This window comes from Xenopus laevis, chromosome 8L (assembly GCF_017654675.1).
Source record: "Xenopus laevis strain J_2021 chromosome 8L, Xenopus_laevis_v10.1, whole genome shotgun sequence".
In the NCBI taxonomy this organism is placed as follows: Eukaryota; Metazoa; Chordata; class Amphibia; order Anura; family Pipidae; genus Xenopus; species Xenopus laevis.
The window spans coordinates 102,438,117-102,455,406 of NC_054385.1; the positions used below are offsets into that span (position 1 = coordinate 102,438,117).

Genomic DNA, 17,290 nt, shown 5'->3' on the forward strand with positions numbered 1-17,290 from the left:
AACTTAGACCAGGGGCCCACTGTCAGTACTATTATTCTTCCTCTCCTCACTCAACCTCTATTCTCCTAGTCTCTTTTCTTTACATAATATAATCGATTATTCCATCTATTTAGCCTCTTTTACTCATAGAAATAGGGAATGGCCGTGAAATAGGCCAAATGTTTAGCAGCACAAGGGCCCACTGACACCTGGGCCCACTGGGACTTTTCCTGGTATCCCGGTGGGCCAGTCCGACACTGGCCGTAATCCATGGAAACCAATCAGATTCTTGCATTTAAACAGGTGACTAGTAAATACTACCTGCTGATTGGTTGCTATGGGTTACTGCCCCTGGGCAAATGTAGTGCCTTTTATTACATACCCCATTAGTTATTATGGATAAAGTGCAAATTAATGTGACTGATGGGTGCCATTTTTATTACATGTATGTATGGTATGTTGCAAGGCACCAGGGACCTGGACTTACCGGCTGTCTGTAACAGTCTCACACTACACTCACTAATTGACAAATAGGTTTGTACGTAAAGATTAAAAGACCTGGGCTTTATTGTATTTTTTCTAGGGATGCACCAAATCCACTATTTTAGATGCGGCTGAACCCCAGAATCCTTCGCAAAAGATTCGGCCAAATACCGAACCACATCCTAATTAGCATATGCAAATTAGAGGTGGGAAATGGAAACATTTTTTACTTCCTTGTTTTCGGATTTGGTTCGGCCAGGAAGAAGGATTCGGTGCATCCCGAATTTTTTTATTGGCTCCATTAATTTGGTCTCATTTTGTGTGTGATTTCTTTCTCCTTGTCCATGGGTCGCCCTTCTGTTTGGTACTTGGGGTGGTTATGAATGCCACAATTAACTAGAAGTCACATTAAGTCAGCAGAGGTCTCTTTTCTTTCTGATATGATTAAAACCCCTATTCACCGATTCACCTGATAATCCACAAGCTCCAGCGAGGCAGGGCCTGATTTATAAATTCTGTAATGTGCTGCAGAATATGTCAGTAATATATCAATAATGGCTGAAAATAGTCATTACTTTAGATTCTTACTATTGTAAACTATTTGAGTAAGACAATAGGCTTGAGTTCCAAGAAGGGGTTGCGGCCGTTACCGTTGCAAGGGTTAAGCTAAAATCAGTTCACTTTCACAGCACATGGTTGTTATTATCAGGCTGGTTGGTTTTTGTTTCCCTGTGGCTGAATATTTATCTAAGGAAGCTTTCTCTGTACAGTGGAATACAGCTGACAAGTTTATTGCTCATTGGTTTAGGCGGCTGAATATATTTTTGGCAACAGGACCAAATGATTGTTTTGTGTAGAAGCGGCTGCAGTTTGCAAGGCTTTAGCTCAGAGGAGTGTTCTGATGAGGATTCTGTGTTTGCTCTGGGTCACAATGTGACTCATCCACTGCTGAATCACAGTCCAGCGAGGTGCTTCTTAACCTTCTCCTCAGGAGACCCAAATTGATATGTAGAATCACTTTGTGACCCGAGTGTTGATTTCTTTTTTTTTTTTTATAAAAGGTGTTTATTACTTTCACGAGGGTACAAGACATATTGCATATACAATGAGAGCTTTGTAGACAGTTTTCTTTGCACCTCTGAAAGCAATTTTCAAAATTTCAAACCTTGGGATCCCCAACATAAGAGAGACGTGAATAGGAAGAAGGAAAGAGAAGTAGAGAGGAAAGAGATAATGAGCATTCTGTAGAGGAAACATACAAGATGATAACCCATTATAATATTCTCTGTTAGCATACCTGGGACAAAGACATATTACAACAAAATTATGATCTCATTAAATCACTTTCTGCTTTGGGTTCCTTTCTAGTACCTAGAATAATCTTAGTAGTACTAGTTGTCCAAGACCTGGATAGGGGCTTCAAGCCACTCCAAAGGTTGGTCCGGGATATTTGCGGACCTATTTATATACTGTAAGTCTCGTTTCTTAAGATCCAGAGTGTCTAAGTTTTATTACATTTTGTGGGACATCCCCTTGCATAGTAAATTTGTTCCAGTGCTGGCAGTGTTTGTTCCACCAGGCTTATCCAATAACTGAGCGTGGGAGGACTCTCATCTTTCCATTTTATGGCTATAGCTCTTTTTGCATGAAATAGAAGAACGGTGAGCAGTGTCCTTTCTGTTCTTGAGGTTGTCGTATCCTGCAGGTAGTTTAGTAGTAGCACCTTAGGGTGAAATTCCACTGCCATTGCCATAAGTTGAGTTAAGTAATTAGCAACTTCTGTCCAGAAGTGTTGAATTTGGGGCGCAATCCCAAACCATATGGTAGAAATCTACATTGAGGTTTTTGCATCTGTTGCACTTGGTCGGGAATGCTGGCTTCATTTTATGTAGAATGTGGGGTGTACAATAGGCACGGTGTAGGTACTTATATTGGAAAAGTCGGTCTCTGGATCTTATTGGGGGGGGGGGGGGTGAGAGAGTTGGCCAGTATATATTTCCATTGTTCCACTGTAAGATCCGGAATGTTAACGATCCATTTCTGCAGCATTCCCTGCTTTGTGGTTTTGTAACTGATGTGTAGTAAAGTATATATTGCTGATAATGGCTTTATAAGGTGCTCCTTATGCAATAAATCTTTTAGCTGGGAAGTCCCAATCCTAGGGGTGTTGGACTGAAATTGTTGAGTAAGGGCGTCTCAGTTGTAAGTAGAGGTAGAGCATTCCATTTGGTATGCCTAACTTGTCCTTGAGTTGCTGAAAGGAAGAAAGGGTTTTGTCCGCATATAAATCCCCTATATTTTTCACATTATATTGTGCCCAGAGGTGTTGATCTGGTACCAGGGCCGCCATTAGGAATCACGGGGCCCCGTACAAAAACATTTTCGGGGCCCCGTCCACGCTAGTGCCCAAGCCCCACCCTAGATCCCACTCCACTCCATCCCACCTAAAGACCACACAGACATCAGCGCTAAAAAAGTAACCCCCCCCCCCCACACACATTGTTATAAAAAGCTATTGATGGTCAGGGCCCCCTTATAAATTAAAAAAAACAAAAAAAAAAAAACAACACATTGGTGCCAGGGCCTCCCTTACAAGTTAAAAAAAAACTGGGGCCCCAAATTTTTTTTTTTTTTTTTTTTAAAAAAAAACACCATTGGTGCCACGGCCCCCTTTACAAGTTAAAAAAAATTGGGGCCCTGAAAAAATATTTTTTTAAAAAAAACCATTGGTGGCAGAGCCCCCCTTAGAAGTAAAAAAAAAAAAAAAATTTGGTGCCAGGGGCCCAAAGAATATTAAAATAATACATTGGTGGCCAGGGGATTAAAAAAAAACCCCCACATTGGTGTTCAGTAGAATTGAACTCGTGGCTTCAGGACCTCTTCACCTCCTTTCGTGACTTCGGGTCTTTTCGCCGCTTCAGGACTTCAATTTCGGCTGTTTTCGTGACTTCGGGCCTTTTCTCGACTTCGGCTTCAGCTATTTTCGTGACTTCGGGTCTTTTCGCCGCTTCGGGAGTTTGGCTTCGGCTGTTTTCGTGGCTTTGGGTCGCTCCGCATTTTGGCTGTTCGGGATGGCCGCAGACTTCGGCGCTCTCAATGGGGGCCCGTCTTTTTTCAAAACTGCAGCACTGCCGGGTCCCCTTTCATGCCTGGGCCACTTGTCCCCCCTGATGGCGGCCCTGTCTGGTACTGTGAGAAGCTGTGACAGATTCCTATTAAACCATAGTGGGGTATGGGGGGATAGGGTCTGGGTATCATTTCCAACCCTCTTGCAGCTTAGCTGCCATGCTTTAACCACATTTTTCGTCATTGGGGTGAGATTGGTAGAGAATGTTGCATAGGCCTTCAAGTGACCCCATTATTTGAGCTTCTAGAAATGTCACCGGGTCTTCGGGCGTTGGGGCTTGCCACCACCTTAAAGGAGTTAATTGGGCTGCTATGAAGTATTCCAGCATATCAGGGGCTGCTAGTCCACCATCTTTTAATGAGGATGTTAGGGTGTTGTATTTAACCCTAGTTGCCCCTGGAGACCAGTAGAGTTTGTTTAATTGCATTTAAAAAAAGTAAGCTGGGAGCCATACTGGTGTTTGTCTGAATAGATATAAGAACTTAGGGAGGTATTTCATTTTAAACAAGTTAATTCTGCCGATTAATTATAGTGGGAGTTTAAGCCATTTTTTGATTGTCTTTTGGAGTGATTCCATTAGGGGATCGAAGTTTAGTACCTTGAATCTATACAGGTTTGGATGTACATTTATTCCCAAGTGTCTCAGTGTATCAACATTTGTTAGTGGGAGAGAGGGGTCTATTACCTCGGAAGCTTGGGGATCTAGTGGTAATAGTGAGAATTTAGTCCAGTTAATTTTAAGGCCTGAAAAAAGAGTATGATTGTCAATGAGGTTCAGGGCCTGTTTCAGTGAGGGATCCGGGTCATTTAGATAAAGTAAGGTGTCGTCACCGCATTGTAATCTTGTGCGATCCAGGGTTTTCTAAGCAAGTTAGGATTAGTGGCTTTACATATGTGAGTCTCCTGGAGACATATAATATGAGGGTTGCATTTACGTAGGAAGCTGAATACCAAGGATCGTTTTAATGGAGAGCTTAACCCCTAACATTCCAAGATATAGCAGTTATCTCCGTCATTGTGATTACGTAAACCAATATACCGTCTCCCCCCTCAAAGAGAGATGTAGATTGGGTGAAAGGAAAGGGAGAAAAGGGATAGTGAGAAGGGACAGCATAGACATGATATAACCAACATTACCCACCCTACTTCTCCTGTTAGTGGAGAAGTTTTGTACCCTTAACATATTGTAATTAAGGAGGGTGTACTTAAATCGTACAGCAAATTTTGATTAACCAGCAAATCAACAGTGATTTATATAAGTATGCAACAATGCTATTAAACATTTATAAACAGCAAAAGTTATGCTAATGCACTATGGACTTAGCAAGGCTTTTAATCCTTTGTAGCTCCGTGGTCCCACTTAAGCCAGGAGTTTTGGAGTGGCAAACCATGTGGGTTTTTACATTAGATTTGTGTGGTAAATGAAACAGATACGTTACCAAACCAAAACTTTGTGCAGGGCTGCTATGTTGTTTGAACATGAGGGCTTTAAGGCTGTCTGCGAGGCTTGTTGATCCAGCCATTTGGATGCCTCAGTGGGGGTAGTAAAGTAGTGACTGCGCCCATCTGCTGAAATCCTGAGTTTGGCTGGGTACAACATGGCGTACTGTAGGCCTGATTCCCTGAGGCGCCTTTTAATAGCTGTGAATTGTTGTCGTTGCTTGCGTAGGTCATTAGAGAAATCAGGGTATAAAGAGATGGGCGGCTGCAAGTGCGGAGTCTCTGTGGGACATTCACTAAGATTCGTAGTTGCGCCAGGCGTAACTTCGCCGCACTTCGCCAGGCATAGTTTCGCCAGCGCTCCGCAAATTCACTAAAATCCGAAGTTGCGCTCAGGGGTAGCGTAAGGTTGCAAAGTTGCGTTGATTCGCTAAGTGAAGCGAAGTTACGCTAGCGATGGTTAATTTGCAGACGGCGCCAAATTCAAATTTCAATGGAGGAATATGTAGCAGCACTACAAATGCCTGGGAAACCTTCAAAACATCAAATAAAATTTTATTTTGCCCTACACATGTGCCCACTGTATAGTTAAGTTGCCATGAGTTAGGAAATGTAGGGGGGAAGTAGGGGAGCCCCAAAAATTTTTTCGATCTTTTTCAGCATATCACCCATAATATAGAAAAAACGCCAGCGTTTTTTGGGACTTAGAACATTTTTTAACTTTTTTTTGAAGCAATCCCTATCTACTCTATTGCGCTTCGCCTGGTCTGAGGTGGCGAAGGAAGTCTAGCGTAAAAGGTAGCGTTCAGTACACTGCGCGCATTAGTGAATTTGCGTAGTTACGTCCGTTGCGCAAATTCGCCAGGCATAAGGGTGTGAAGTTACACTAGCGAAGTTACGCCACTGTTCGTTAGTGAATTTGCGAAGTAACGAAAATGCCCAAGGCTAGCGAATTGACGCTAGCGTTAGGTGCTTCGGCGCATAGTGAATTTGCCTCTCTGTCTCTGAAATTCAGGAACCGAGCAATGATAGGCCGCGGAGAGGCCCCAGGAGGTGGTGGTTTACCTGGGATGTGATGTGCCAGTTCAATGATGAAGGCATTGGAGAAGGCCTCCGATCCGAACTCCTCCTTGAGCCATGTTTCCAGAAACAGAGTAGCGTCTGGGCCTTCAGCTCTTTCTCCAAACCTCACTATCCTGATACTGTTCCTCCGGAGTCGATTCTCCAGATCATAAGATTTGGCTTCTGCAGCATCGAGTCTATGATGCAGTTGTTCTATGCGGACTAGCACAGGGTTGCATAGATCCTCCAGTTCGCTTACCCTCCTCTCCGTTTCGGTGGTGCGCTCTCTCACTTTTTGTAAGTCTTGCTGAAGTATCGCATTGTGGCCATATGGCAGGCCTAGTAGTTTTGAGGACTGTTACTACCTCCGCCAGGGAAAGATCATCAGGTTGAGGTTGTTCTGTTGCGCCCTGGGGGTCTAAGGCTTGCGACAAATTGGGGTTTGAGGATGATGCAGCCCCAAACTCTGTGTCATCAACAGTCGAGTGTCCCCTTGAAGCACCATCGGGTGGCTGAGAGGAGGCAGCATGTTGTTCCCTCAGGGCAGCTGCGCTGCGTAGTTCCTCCATCTTGGCGGGCCTCGCCATGTTGCGGAGATGTGCTCTGATATCTAAAGATTCAGCGACTATTTGATTTTTTTTGCCCATCTGCTGATTTCCTTGATTTTAGTTGAGTCAATCAGTAGGTTGCATGCCACACAGTTCAGGATATCTTGCTGGATTTAGTGGGCTATCAGCGGAGCTAAGTTAGAAGACGTCTGCTCACATTGCTAGTTAACCACGCCCCCCCCGAGTGTTGATTTCTAATACTCTCTGCAACTTCCTTTCATCAATATTAGCTGTTATAAGAAGAGATGTAACTATATTCAGGGTTATGGTGACCCACCCAATACACCATGAGGATATTTTGGCATGAGCCAGAACCTCTGGTGAAGTGGTATAATATCAGAAGTGCTGATGCCAAAGTTGGTGAAGGAGAGATAACACATTATTCTTCCTGTATTTATTGCCCCATTTACTGCAGTTCCTGAAGTCATGCTGGTCACTACTAATCTTCTACTTTTTATTTGTAATGGGGTCCATTGTACGTACACTTTGAGAGCCTCTGTACTAAGTAGTTTATTGCCCAAAACCTGAATCCACACAAGCTCCGCTGTGGCATCCCACAAGTACGAAAGAATTGAGGACGTTCTTACTTTAGCAACGGGTCTCCTAAGAGCCATTTCTTTAGAACGACATTGGGATACCAGTGCACTACTTAGGATGATTGTTTTTCAGCAGCAATGGCCAGAAACCGCTACTGATACTCAGATGTCTGCATAAGGCTTCATAAATACTGGTGGTTTTCCTGCACTGGATTTTTTTTCCTCTCTAGCTCAGTTGAACCCAAAAGCTGTTCCACCTGTCTTTGTAGCGAGTCAGACTCATTGGGGCAGATTCATTAAAGGGTGAAGTGCCCAACGTTTAAGTCAATTGGCCAGAAATCCCATCCAGAGGGACATTGCCAATTCACTAACAGTCGTAGAGGACAATGAGACTGTCGCTGGTGTTCGTTTGCACTCTATCGCCAGGAGACTTTTTGCTCTGGCGAACGGACGTTACTCCGCAAAGTCAGTAAAGTGCAAATTTTACTGAACGTTACCTCTTTCGCCAGAGTTTCCCTCAACAACTCAGACCAGATGAACTGCTAAAATGAAGCTTCATCTTCCTCAATCTTATGTCAGTGACATCATATCCTGTCTGCAGGAAATTCATTAAAGTTGTAAAAATGCTGCTAAAGTCCTACGTATTAAACTTTTTTGTTTTAACATTTTCCCCAGACATTTGAGGGGCATGGCACATTTGTTTTAGGGTGGGCTCCTGTCTAGGGCATTGGAGGATCTCTTTTGTCTTTATTCAGGTTCCTTGGACATTTGTACGAAAAAGTGGCCACTTCAAGCATTGGCAGCAACATCTCTAATAAAGACATCCATACAAAGTTAATGTACCCGTCCTATTCAAATTGACCTAAGCGTAAGAGGACTAATGAAGTTTCACTAGGCAGAAGCAAGTGCTAGCGTCATTTCGCTTTGAAACTCCCGCACTGCCAAAGTAACGCTAGCGAAAAGTTGCCAGCGTTCAGCACCCAGGACGCAACTTCTTATTTTAATGAATTAGCGTAGTGGTAATGAATCTTCGCCTGGCGAAGTGTGGCCAATCGTTCGCTGGCAAAAAATTTGCCCTTTATTGAATTTGCCCCATTGAATCAAAGGCTTGTCTTATACAAAAGCTGCCCCCCCCCAGTCATGCTACGCATCATAGGTTTTGTCTGTGTAAGTACTTCCCACTATGGAGTGTAGTGTCTCAGGAGGCTGCAGCAGACCAGGATCACCTCTATGAAGGAACGTGCTTTTTGTAAATACTAGCACCCCTTCTATTTACTTGCGATTGTGCTTAGGAGAAGATGCTTTGGTTTTGTAAACTATTATTAACTTTTAATTAGATACTAATCTGTATTAGAACAATTAAAGAACAAGTATGTCGTTTGTACAGAAATGTAGCTGCTTTGAGTATTTTACATTAACCCCCATATGTAATAAAATGGCTTTGCCTAGGAGCAGTAACCCATAGCAACCACTAAGATCTGACAAGCTACTTCTGCCTGCTGATTGGTTGCTATGGGGCAAACTTAGTGCCTTTTATTACTGCAGCATGTTAGCCACAGTTAAGAAAAAAGGCAAAATCAGTTTTTAGTTGGGCTACAATAGCAAGACAGGCATAAAGCTATAAAAGTGAGGATATGAACAGTGAAGCTCCAGGAATATCAGAGCTGCAGTAGTGGAATTGTGGTTGCAGAAAAGGGTTGACTGAGTACATGGAGCTAAAGGAAGTTTAGAGAGAGTCTATTAAAAGAAAAGTTCAGTGTAAAAATAAAAACTGGGTAAATAGATAGGCTGTGCAAAATAGAAATTGTTTTCAATATAGTTAGTTAAGCAAAAAATGTAATGTATAAAGACTGGAGTGACTGGATGTCTAACACAATAGCCAGAACACAACTTCCTGTTTTTCAGTTCTCTAACACAGTTAGTCAGCGACTTGAAGGGGGGCCACATGGGACATATCTGTTCAGTGAGTTTGCAATTGATCCTCAGCATTCAGCTCAGATTCAAAAGCAACAGTTATGACCCATGTGGCTCCCCTCAAGTCACTCATTGATTACTGCCTGGTAACCAATCAGTGGAAACCAAGTGAGCTGCAAAGCAGGAAGTAATGTTCTGGCTATTATGTTAGACATCCAGTCACTCCAGCCTTTATACATTACATTTTTGGATAACTAACTATTTTGAAAACATTTTTTTATTTTGCACAGTCTATCTATTTACCTAGTTTTTATTTTTATACTGAACATTTCCTTTAAATAAAATATTGGGATACAGCTGAACAGCAAAAGAGAACAGTCAAAGTGAGATATTTGAGCCCGGCTGATTCGCAGTGACAGTAGCAACAATATAGTAAGAAACAAACAAAAAAAGCAGCGATGAGCTGACTGGGAGAGACATTTGTATTTATCCTGTAGGAATTAACTTTTGACACCTGTGGCCGTTCAGCTTTCTCTTTCCTCTCCGTTTGAAAAGGTCAGTGTAGATGAATTCCTTTGGCTTTGTCTCAGACTGCACGTGAAATGCTTGGAAGCTGATGTTATTAACATTCTTTTCATTGGCAGTCTACTCGGAGCTCTCATTTCAGCCTCTGCCACTGTCGGTCTCTTCTTTTAAAATGTTTATAAATTAGAGAAAAGTCAATGTGGGCAGTTCCTCCAGTCCAAAAACGTACAGGTCGGCTGAGAATGAGGATTTCATGTTGTACCATTACTGGGCTCTAGTGTTCACCCCTCCTGTATATTTCCCCCCAGTCTCAGGCTGTTTTTTGAGGGTCAAGATGCCAGAAGATTTGTGTTGCTTTTCATTGTGTGTGTGTGGGTGAAAAAGACTGAATCTTTGAAAATGAGAGAAAACCTATTCTATTTTCTATAAATCTATTTGTGCCTGAGCGTGAGAGAGACTGGCTCTGTTTGTATATTGTGGGTGTGTGACTATTGAATGCATATTATTATTATTATACAGCACATACAATATGTGCGGCTGGCGTACTACAGAAAGTAGGCAGGTGTTATTGTCTGAATATTACTTTCAATTCATTTTGTTATGTTTTGTGTCAGTCTCCTCATTCGTTGGATAATAGATGCTTTTATATCGGATGGAGGAATTTTAGTCCCCTGGAGATTTCAGTGAGGTATTTATGTTCTATATTTAGCCAAACCCATGTCAATAACAAGAAGAAGACGAGGAAGCAAATTTCCACAGGTTTGATTTTGGTTTATGTGCAGGCCTGGACTGGCAATCTGTGGGTTCTGGCAAATGCCAGAGGGGCTGCTATAAGGTGCCATAGAAAGTCAGTATTTAGTGGGCTGGTGTGGGCTGATTGGGCCTCTGTGTACCTGAAATGCCAGGGCCTATTTTAATTCTCAGTCCGCACCTGTTTATGTGTTTGGTGTGAAACATGTTGTGTATCTATTACCCAACTGAAACCCCATTTACACTGAAACTGCTCATGTTCTCTTCCTTATTGGTGAATATTCTTATATTAACACTGCACAGAGCACCTCAAAAAGAAAAGGACGGGGCATCTCCAGTTAAACAGACACACTGCATCATTGCTCGTGTGAAGAAGTGCATGTAGTTAGCTATTTTATATATCACATAATTCATCACTGTTCTATTGCTATTCCAGTGGAAACCTATTAACATATATTTGAGCACCAATTTTCCTTCCATGAAAGATCATACATTGTTGCTTTTGAAGTCCTTGGCTACAATGCTTCACATTTTATTTGGGGGTGTTATTGCCCCTTTTCCTGGTTTTAAAGGGCTTCAATTCTGTAGAAATTGTCATCAATGGCAACTGCTGCTGACTCTAAGCCAAGAATGGACAGTGCAGTTGATTTCTTACTCTACACCAGTGATCCCCAACCAATGGCTCATGAGTAACATGTTGCTCTCCAACCCCTTGGATGTTGCTCTCAGTGGTCTCAAAGCAGGAGCTTTTATTTTTGAATTCCTGGCTTGGAGGCAAGTTTTAGTTTATAAAACCCAGGTTTACTGCCTAACAGAGTCTCCTGTGGTCTGCCATAGGCTGTCAGTCTGAATAGGGGCTACCAAATAGCCAATCACAGCCCTTATTTGGCATCGCCATGACTTCTTTCATGCTGGTGTTGCTCCTCAACTCATTTTACATTTGAATGTGGCTCATGGGTAAATAGGTTGGGGACCCCGATCTATACTAACTGGGAAGTAGTTATGGAGCCAAACATTGGAGTTAATGAACATTTTCTTATTAACACAACATTGCTTCAAGTTGATACTTACAGGTAATTGGCCAAGTTGTGCTCTTGTAACGTATGTGTTTCAAATCCGTGAGGCGTCGTGTCAAAGTAGTCATTCCCAATCCCACAAATGAAACATTTGGTCTAAATACAAAGGATAATGTTTTTATGGAATTAACATCGCAATGCTACGAATGGTGAGTGAGTCTCGCTTTACATTTTACATACATCTGGTGCGCAGCATTTCGGTCAGGCTTTGTGACCTTTGTCAGGAATAAAAACAATGTGGGTATATTATACATTTAGTAAAATGAGCAGTTAATTCTTTTGCAAGGTGATTAGGGTGCATTGTGGCTAGTACAGGGCCCAATGTATTATGGGCAAACAAATGTCAGTCTGTTCCATTTATTCAGGCTCTGCTTGCTTAGAACATCAAGAAGCTGCAATGAGCAAACCAGATTGCTATTTTACATACCTCCATATCTTCTCTAACTTGTTCTTGCTGATCTCTCAACTCACCAAAAGCATCAATAATCAAACCTGTAGGAAAATGTAGATAGAGGCAGTCACACTGGGGAATCATGGGAAATGACTTTAGAATCACAATGTTGGATAATGAATGGTTCCTTTTCTCAAATATGGTTTCTTTCAGATTATTTCATACTATATTACTGTGTCCCCCAGACATACACAGGCAACTAAGGTTCCCGGCACAAAATAACCAATGCTAATATATTAGAACATATATATATATATATAAAGAAAAAAATCAATTGAATGTCCCATTTAAAGCTTAGTTAAACCCAAGCAGCAGATATAATTTGGCATTTTAATTGCACTCACATAACCACAACCACCGTGATCTCCATTCAGAAGTGTAGACTTGTGCACTAAATGGCCAGTTTTTTTACTTATTAGATCTCATCAGGAAAAGGCCACGGGATTAAACCAAGCGAGTAAGACGTGTAACTCAGAGCAGCCACTGATTGGAGTAGCAGCATAATACTGTATATAGAAATATATATATATAGGCAGTTTTTCATCTTTGAAGATGGCAAAGCCAATTTAGCTCATGTATCTTGTATGTGTAAAGCCAAATAACTGATAAGTGACATTCTGCGAGAGATAATAACAAGGCAACCGCATATGTAATTAACTAACCTTGGATAATTGCCAAGAGAATGACAATAACGAAGAAGAAGAAAGTGATGTCAAACACAATTCTATACATTTCATAGGGGTCTCCTGCAGGGTCTTCAATCTCATCTCCAATGCCTCCTCCTGCTCTCACACCCACGTACATGTGGAACAGATAACACTGCGGGAAGAACAAGCCCATTAATGTCTGGCCTCCGAGTGTTATAGGAGTATTACAACCACATCATTACCGATCTAACTAGAGCACATGTATCACTCCTGTAGGTTGTTGTGTTTATACATTATACATATTGTTTTGCAACTGCCATTAAAGCGGTGGTTCACCTTTAAGGTAACTTTTATTATGTTATAGAACGGCCAATTCTAAGCAACTTTTCAATTGGTTTTCATTATTTATTTATTTTTATAGTTTTTAAATGATTTAAAACTCTTTGCAGCTTTCAAATGGCCGTCGCTGACTCCCTTCTAAAAAACAAATGCTCTGTAAGGCTAAAAATATATTGACATTGTTACTTTTTATTACTGATCCTTCGATTAAGACTTCCTCCTATTCATATTCCAGTCTCTTAGTCAAATCAATGCATGGTTGCTAGGGGAATTTGGACCCTAGTTACCAGATTGCTTAAGATGCAAATTAAAGAGCTGCTAAATAAAAACCTTCAATAATGAAAACCAATTGCAAATTTTCATAGAATATCACTCTCTACATCATACTAAAAGTTATCTTAAAGGCAAACAACCCCTGTAAAGTAAAATTCAGTATTAATAGTTGCAAATGTAACGCACAAGCATTTGAAAGCTTGTCGTATATACAACAAAGTTGCAAAACTTTAAGGCTTCCCTCCCTCCAAAGGTGTAGGGGGGCCTGAAGTCCATGACCAAGTGGTGGGCTTGCACCCAAAAAGTCTTTGAGGTAGGGTCATGTTTATCAAATGTATCCAAAAACCAAATAGAAAAGAATTCAGTACTTTTTTTCCTCTGTTCAGGATTGTAGAAATGAGAACACACGGTAAAAAGACGCCTTTATAATACTGAGCAGCTGAGCATTAACAATTGTGGCATTTTTGTAGACCTCTGGTTCACAGCGCTCACACTAAAAGCTTCTAATGCTTTCCTCAGACAAACAGAACTCCAAACATCTTGTTTTTACCTACGACGAGAAGTGCTCCGTGGCAATCATCTACATTTCAAATATCTCGTGTCACGTTCCTAAAAGTCACAGCACTTCAAGGTTGTGCAAATGAAACGGAAGTTACGTTTAGCTTTAAAACACCTTCAATGTCTCTATTGTCTCCATTCTCTAGCTCGTGCCTCTTAATAGAACGTTGCATACGTACTGTCATCATGTCATCACACTTCATGTCAGGATCGTCCTCGTCCTCACTTTTGTTGTAGAATTTGCGGAAGAAGTTGAAGGCCACAACAGTGTACAGATAAACGACGACAGCCAGAAGTCCAACTGTCAGCACCAACTGAGGAAGGAAGGGGAGCAATGAGAAAACCTGTTGCATGTATATGGGTAGCAGGCACCCTCCTTGCACAATATGCAGTTAAGTGAGATGCAAGAGACTGTTGGTGGAAATGTACAACTACAATTAGCTGCAGACACAATACATAGATGCTTTGTATGCGAGTGATAACATAATGAGTGACAGTTCAAATGACAGTCAGGAAGGTTTCCTTAAATGTTGAACTGCTGGGAATGTGGGTATAGGCAGCAACACTGGCTTCCATAGAGCCACAATATGGATCATTGTGCAAAGCCTAATCACACAATATTCATACTCGGCACAAATCCATGTGTTAATTAGCTGAATCAATTTATTAATCAGATTAAAAACCCCCCAAATCCAAGAATTGGGTGTGCGCTGTGAATGCAAGTGATCTGACGGACAAAGTGTAAGTGGCACACTATGTACATGGAAGAGAGTTGAGGTATAATGAATAGTGCATGCTGTGAGTGCTTCAAGCAGCTGTTCATGTTCAATAATTCATGAAAAAAGCAATAACAAACATCACTGGAGTTAGAAACTGTCAGAACATGGCCAGCTAAACCACTCTGTATAAAAAGTATTCCAGGAGGAAGAATGGCAGCGCTGAGCTTTGCTCATATCACGTGTAATTACAAAGAATACGGCTATTCTATACCGATATATAAATATATATTGCTAGGTATTAATCTGGTTCTACAACAGTAAAGATATGTTTAGAATAAAGAAAATCCCATTAGCCATACAAGCACGTCTGACAGTGTCATTATAGGAAATGCTGTACAATCAAGCTACACATAGTGTGACTATATAGTGTTAACTTGCCTGCCTATTCCACCTATTTGTATTTGTGTGTTTGTGTTGGATAAGTTAAGTGCACTATGCCAGCCTTGCAACTGGGAAATGAGCAGCACTTAATGGAGCTCCCTGCACTCAGCAGAAGTCTTTGGGGCATGTATAATGTGACTATTCGTGGTTTCAGGGATTCATTTTCTGTTTGCTCTACTGCTGGGAGAAAAGTTTATACAGGTATTGGACCTGTTATCCAGAATGCTCGGGACCTGGGGTATTTAAGATAATGGATCTTTCTGCTATTTGGCTCTTCATACTACTAGAATAATCATGTAAATATTAAATAAATCCAATAGGTTAGTTGGGATCAAGTACAATCTACTGTTTTATTACTACAGAGAAAAACAAAATCATTTGTATAATATGGAGTCTATGGGAGACAGACTTTCTGTAATTCAGAGATTTCTGGATAAACGGTTCCTGGATAATGGTTATCATACCTGTACTATGCTATAACATGTATACAACAAGTAACAAAGATAGTCATCAGCAGTGTTGGACTGGCCCACTGGGTTCAGCTGTCAGTGGGCCCTCATGCTGCTAAACATTTGGCCTATTTCATGGCCATTCCCTATTTCTATGAGAACAAAGAGGCTAAATAGATGGAATAATAGATTATAGTATGTAAAGAAAAGAGACTAGGAGAACAGAGGGTGAGTGAGGAGAGGAAGAATAATAGTACTGAGAGTGGGCCCCTGGTCTATGGTTTTTTGGTGGGACCCTGGTGTCCCAGTCCGACACTGATCATCGGGTGCTTCATTCCATGTGAAGATGTTTTTTTTCATAAAAATAAATGAAAACGTCTAGCCCATCTTTGCTTTTAAGCGCTTACTTGTTTTCCATTGTGCGTTACGGAAGAAAGAATCGTTCTCAGAGTCTTAAAGCCCATTGCAATGTCCAACAGATGGGCGGCAAAAAAGAAATTGTTGTAATGCCCCAGGATCGACATGGTGGTATACCAGGCAAGATACAGGAATGACTGAAAAAAACAAAGAAAAGATTCAACTTCACGTCACATGACAAAACATCAGTATTCTGGGCAACGAGCACCATACGTACATTGTCTGTGAAGACGACACCAAGTTTCCAGATGTGGTACTTCATATCGATGGAACTCAGCCTGCGGGAGACAATGTCACACAGTCAATCAAGTACCTAACAAAATAAGCTGAAGGGATACTTGTGGGCGGAATATATTTATATACATATATATATACAATATATATATGCAAATGGTAAGTTCAGTATTGTAGAACATGAGCAGCATGAAATTCCAACACAATTGCTATATATATATTTATTATATTATATTATATTTATGCACACTGGGAGGCACATTCAAGGGTTGAATAAAACTCCCATAAACTCGAACAATCGAAATTTATAGAAATCCAATTTTCTCAGCTCGGAAGAATTCCATCGACCCGAAAACTTGAGTCGAATTTAAAAAGCTTGATTCGAGTTTTTTCTGCAGGAAAGCTGCAAACATCACCAAATTGGTCCCTGGATCTCTCCCATTGATGTATACAGTAATTCGGCAGGTTTTAGGTGGCAAATAGTCAAATTTGAGTTCTTAAAATGCCAGAGTACGAAAAATCTCAAAATTTTAATTCAATTTACAACTTGACGGTTTTGACCAAAAAAAAAAAAAATGTTTTCACTTCAACCCTTAGGGATGCCCCGAATCCTTCTCAAAAGATTCTGCCAAATATCGAACCAAATCTGAATCCCAATTTGCATATGCAAATTAGGGGTGGGAAGGGGAAAACCTTTTTGACTTCCTTGTTTTGAGACAAAAAGTCACGCAATTTCCCTCCCCACCTCTAATTTGCATATGCAAATTAGGATTTGGTTCGGCCGGGCAGAATCCTGCTGAAAAGGGCAGAATCCTGGCCGAATCCCGAACCGAATCCTGGATTCGGTGCATCCCTAACCCTTAATAAATCTGCCGATTATGAAACAAAGCTGCTATATTATTTAAAACTCTGCTCTAAAAAAAAGGCATGCATGTAAAATATATATAAATTCAAGAAAATAATTCTATTAATGATTTTTTTTGCATCATTAATATATATATAATCTCAGTATTTGCAAATTCTTTAATAAACAATTTAGCTAACACTGTAGTCCTATCCCAAAATATTCCCCTGCAGTTTCCTGCTAGAAGATTTCACTGCTATTTGAAGTTATGATCACACTGTACAAGAAAAAGAAAAATCATTAATTTCAAAGCTGAGAATTTCACATTGAAATGATATGGAGATATTTGTCCCAGAACGGCACCTCAGGGTCAATGCTATGCAAACAGCTAAAATGTGCCAGATGCCAGGGCTAATCA

The 17,290-nt window shown here is 41.0% G+C and overlaps 1 protein-coding gene across 10 annotated transcripts in view; it reads right to left on the reverse strand.

Annotated features, from left to right (window-relative positions):
- Window positions 1–17,290, reverse strand: part of ryr3.L (ryanodine receptor 3 L homeolog) — a 268,307-nt gene that overhangs the window by 3,756 nt on the left and 247,261 nt on the right. For all 10 annotated transcript variants that reach the window (XM_041573333.1, XM_041573332.1, XM_041573331.1 and 7 more), the window contains 6 exons: window positions 16,012–16,072; window positions 15,785–15,931; window positions 13,948–14,082; window positions 12,614–12,770; window positions 11,928–11,992; window positions 11,496–11,596 (listed from right to left, as the gene is read on the reverse strand). In XM_041573333.1, the coding sequence (XP_041429267.1) occupies window positions 11,496–11,596; window positions 11,928–11,992; window positions 12,614–12,770; window positions 13,948–14,082; window positions 15,785–15,931; window positions 16,012–16,072 (666 nt within the window). The remainder of the gene's footprint in view (window positions 1–11,495; window positions 11,597–11,927; window positions 11,993–12,613; window positions 12,771–13,947; window positions 14,083–15,784; window positions 15,932–16,011; window positions 16,073–17,290) is intronic.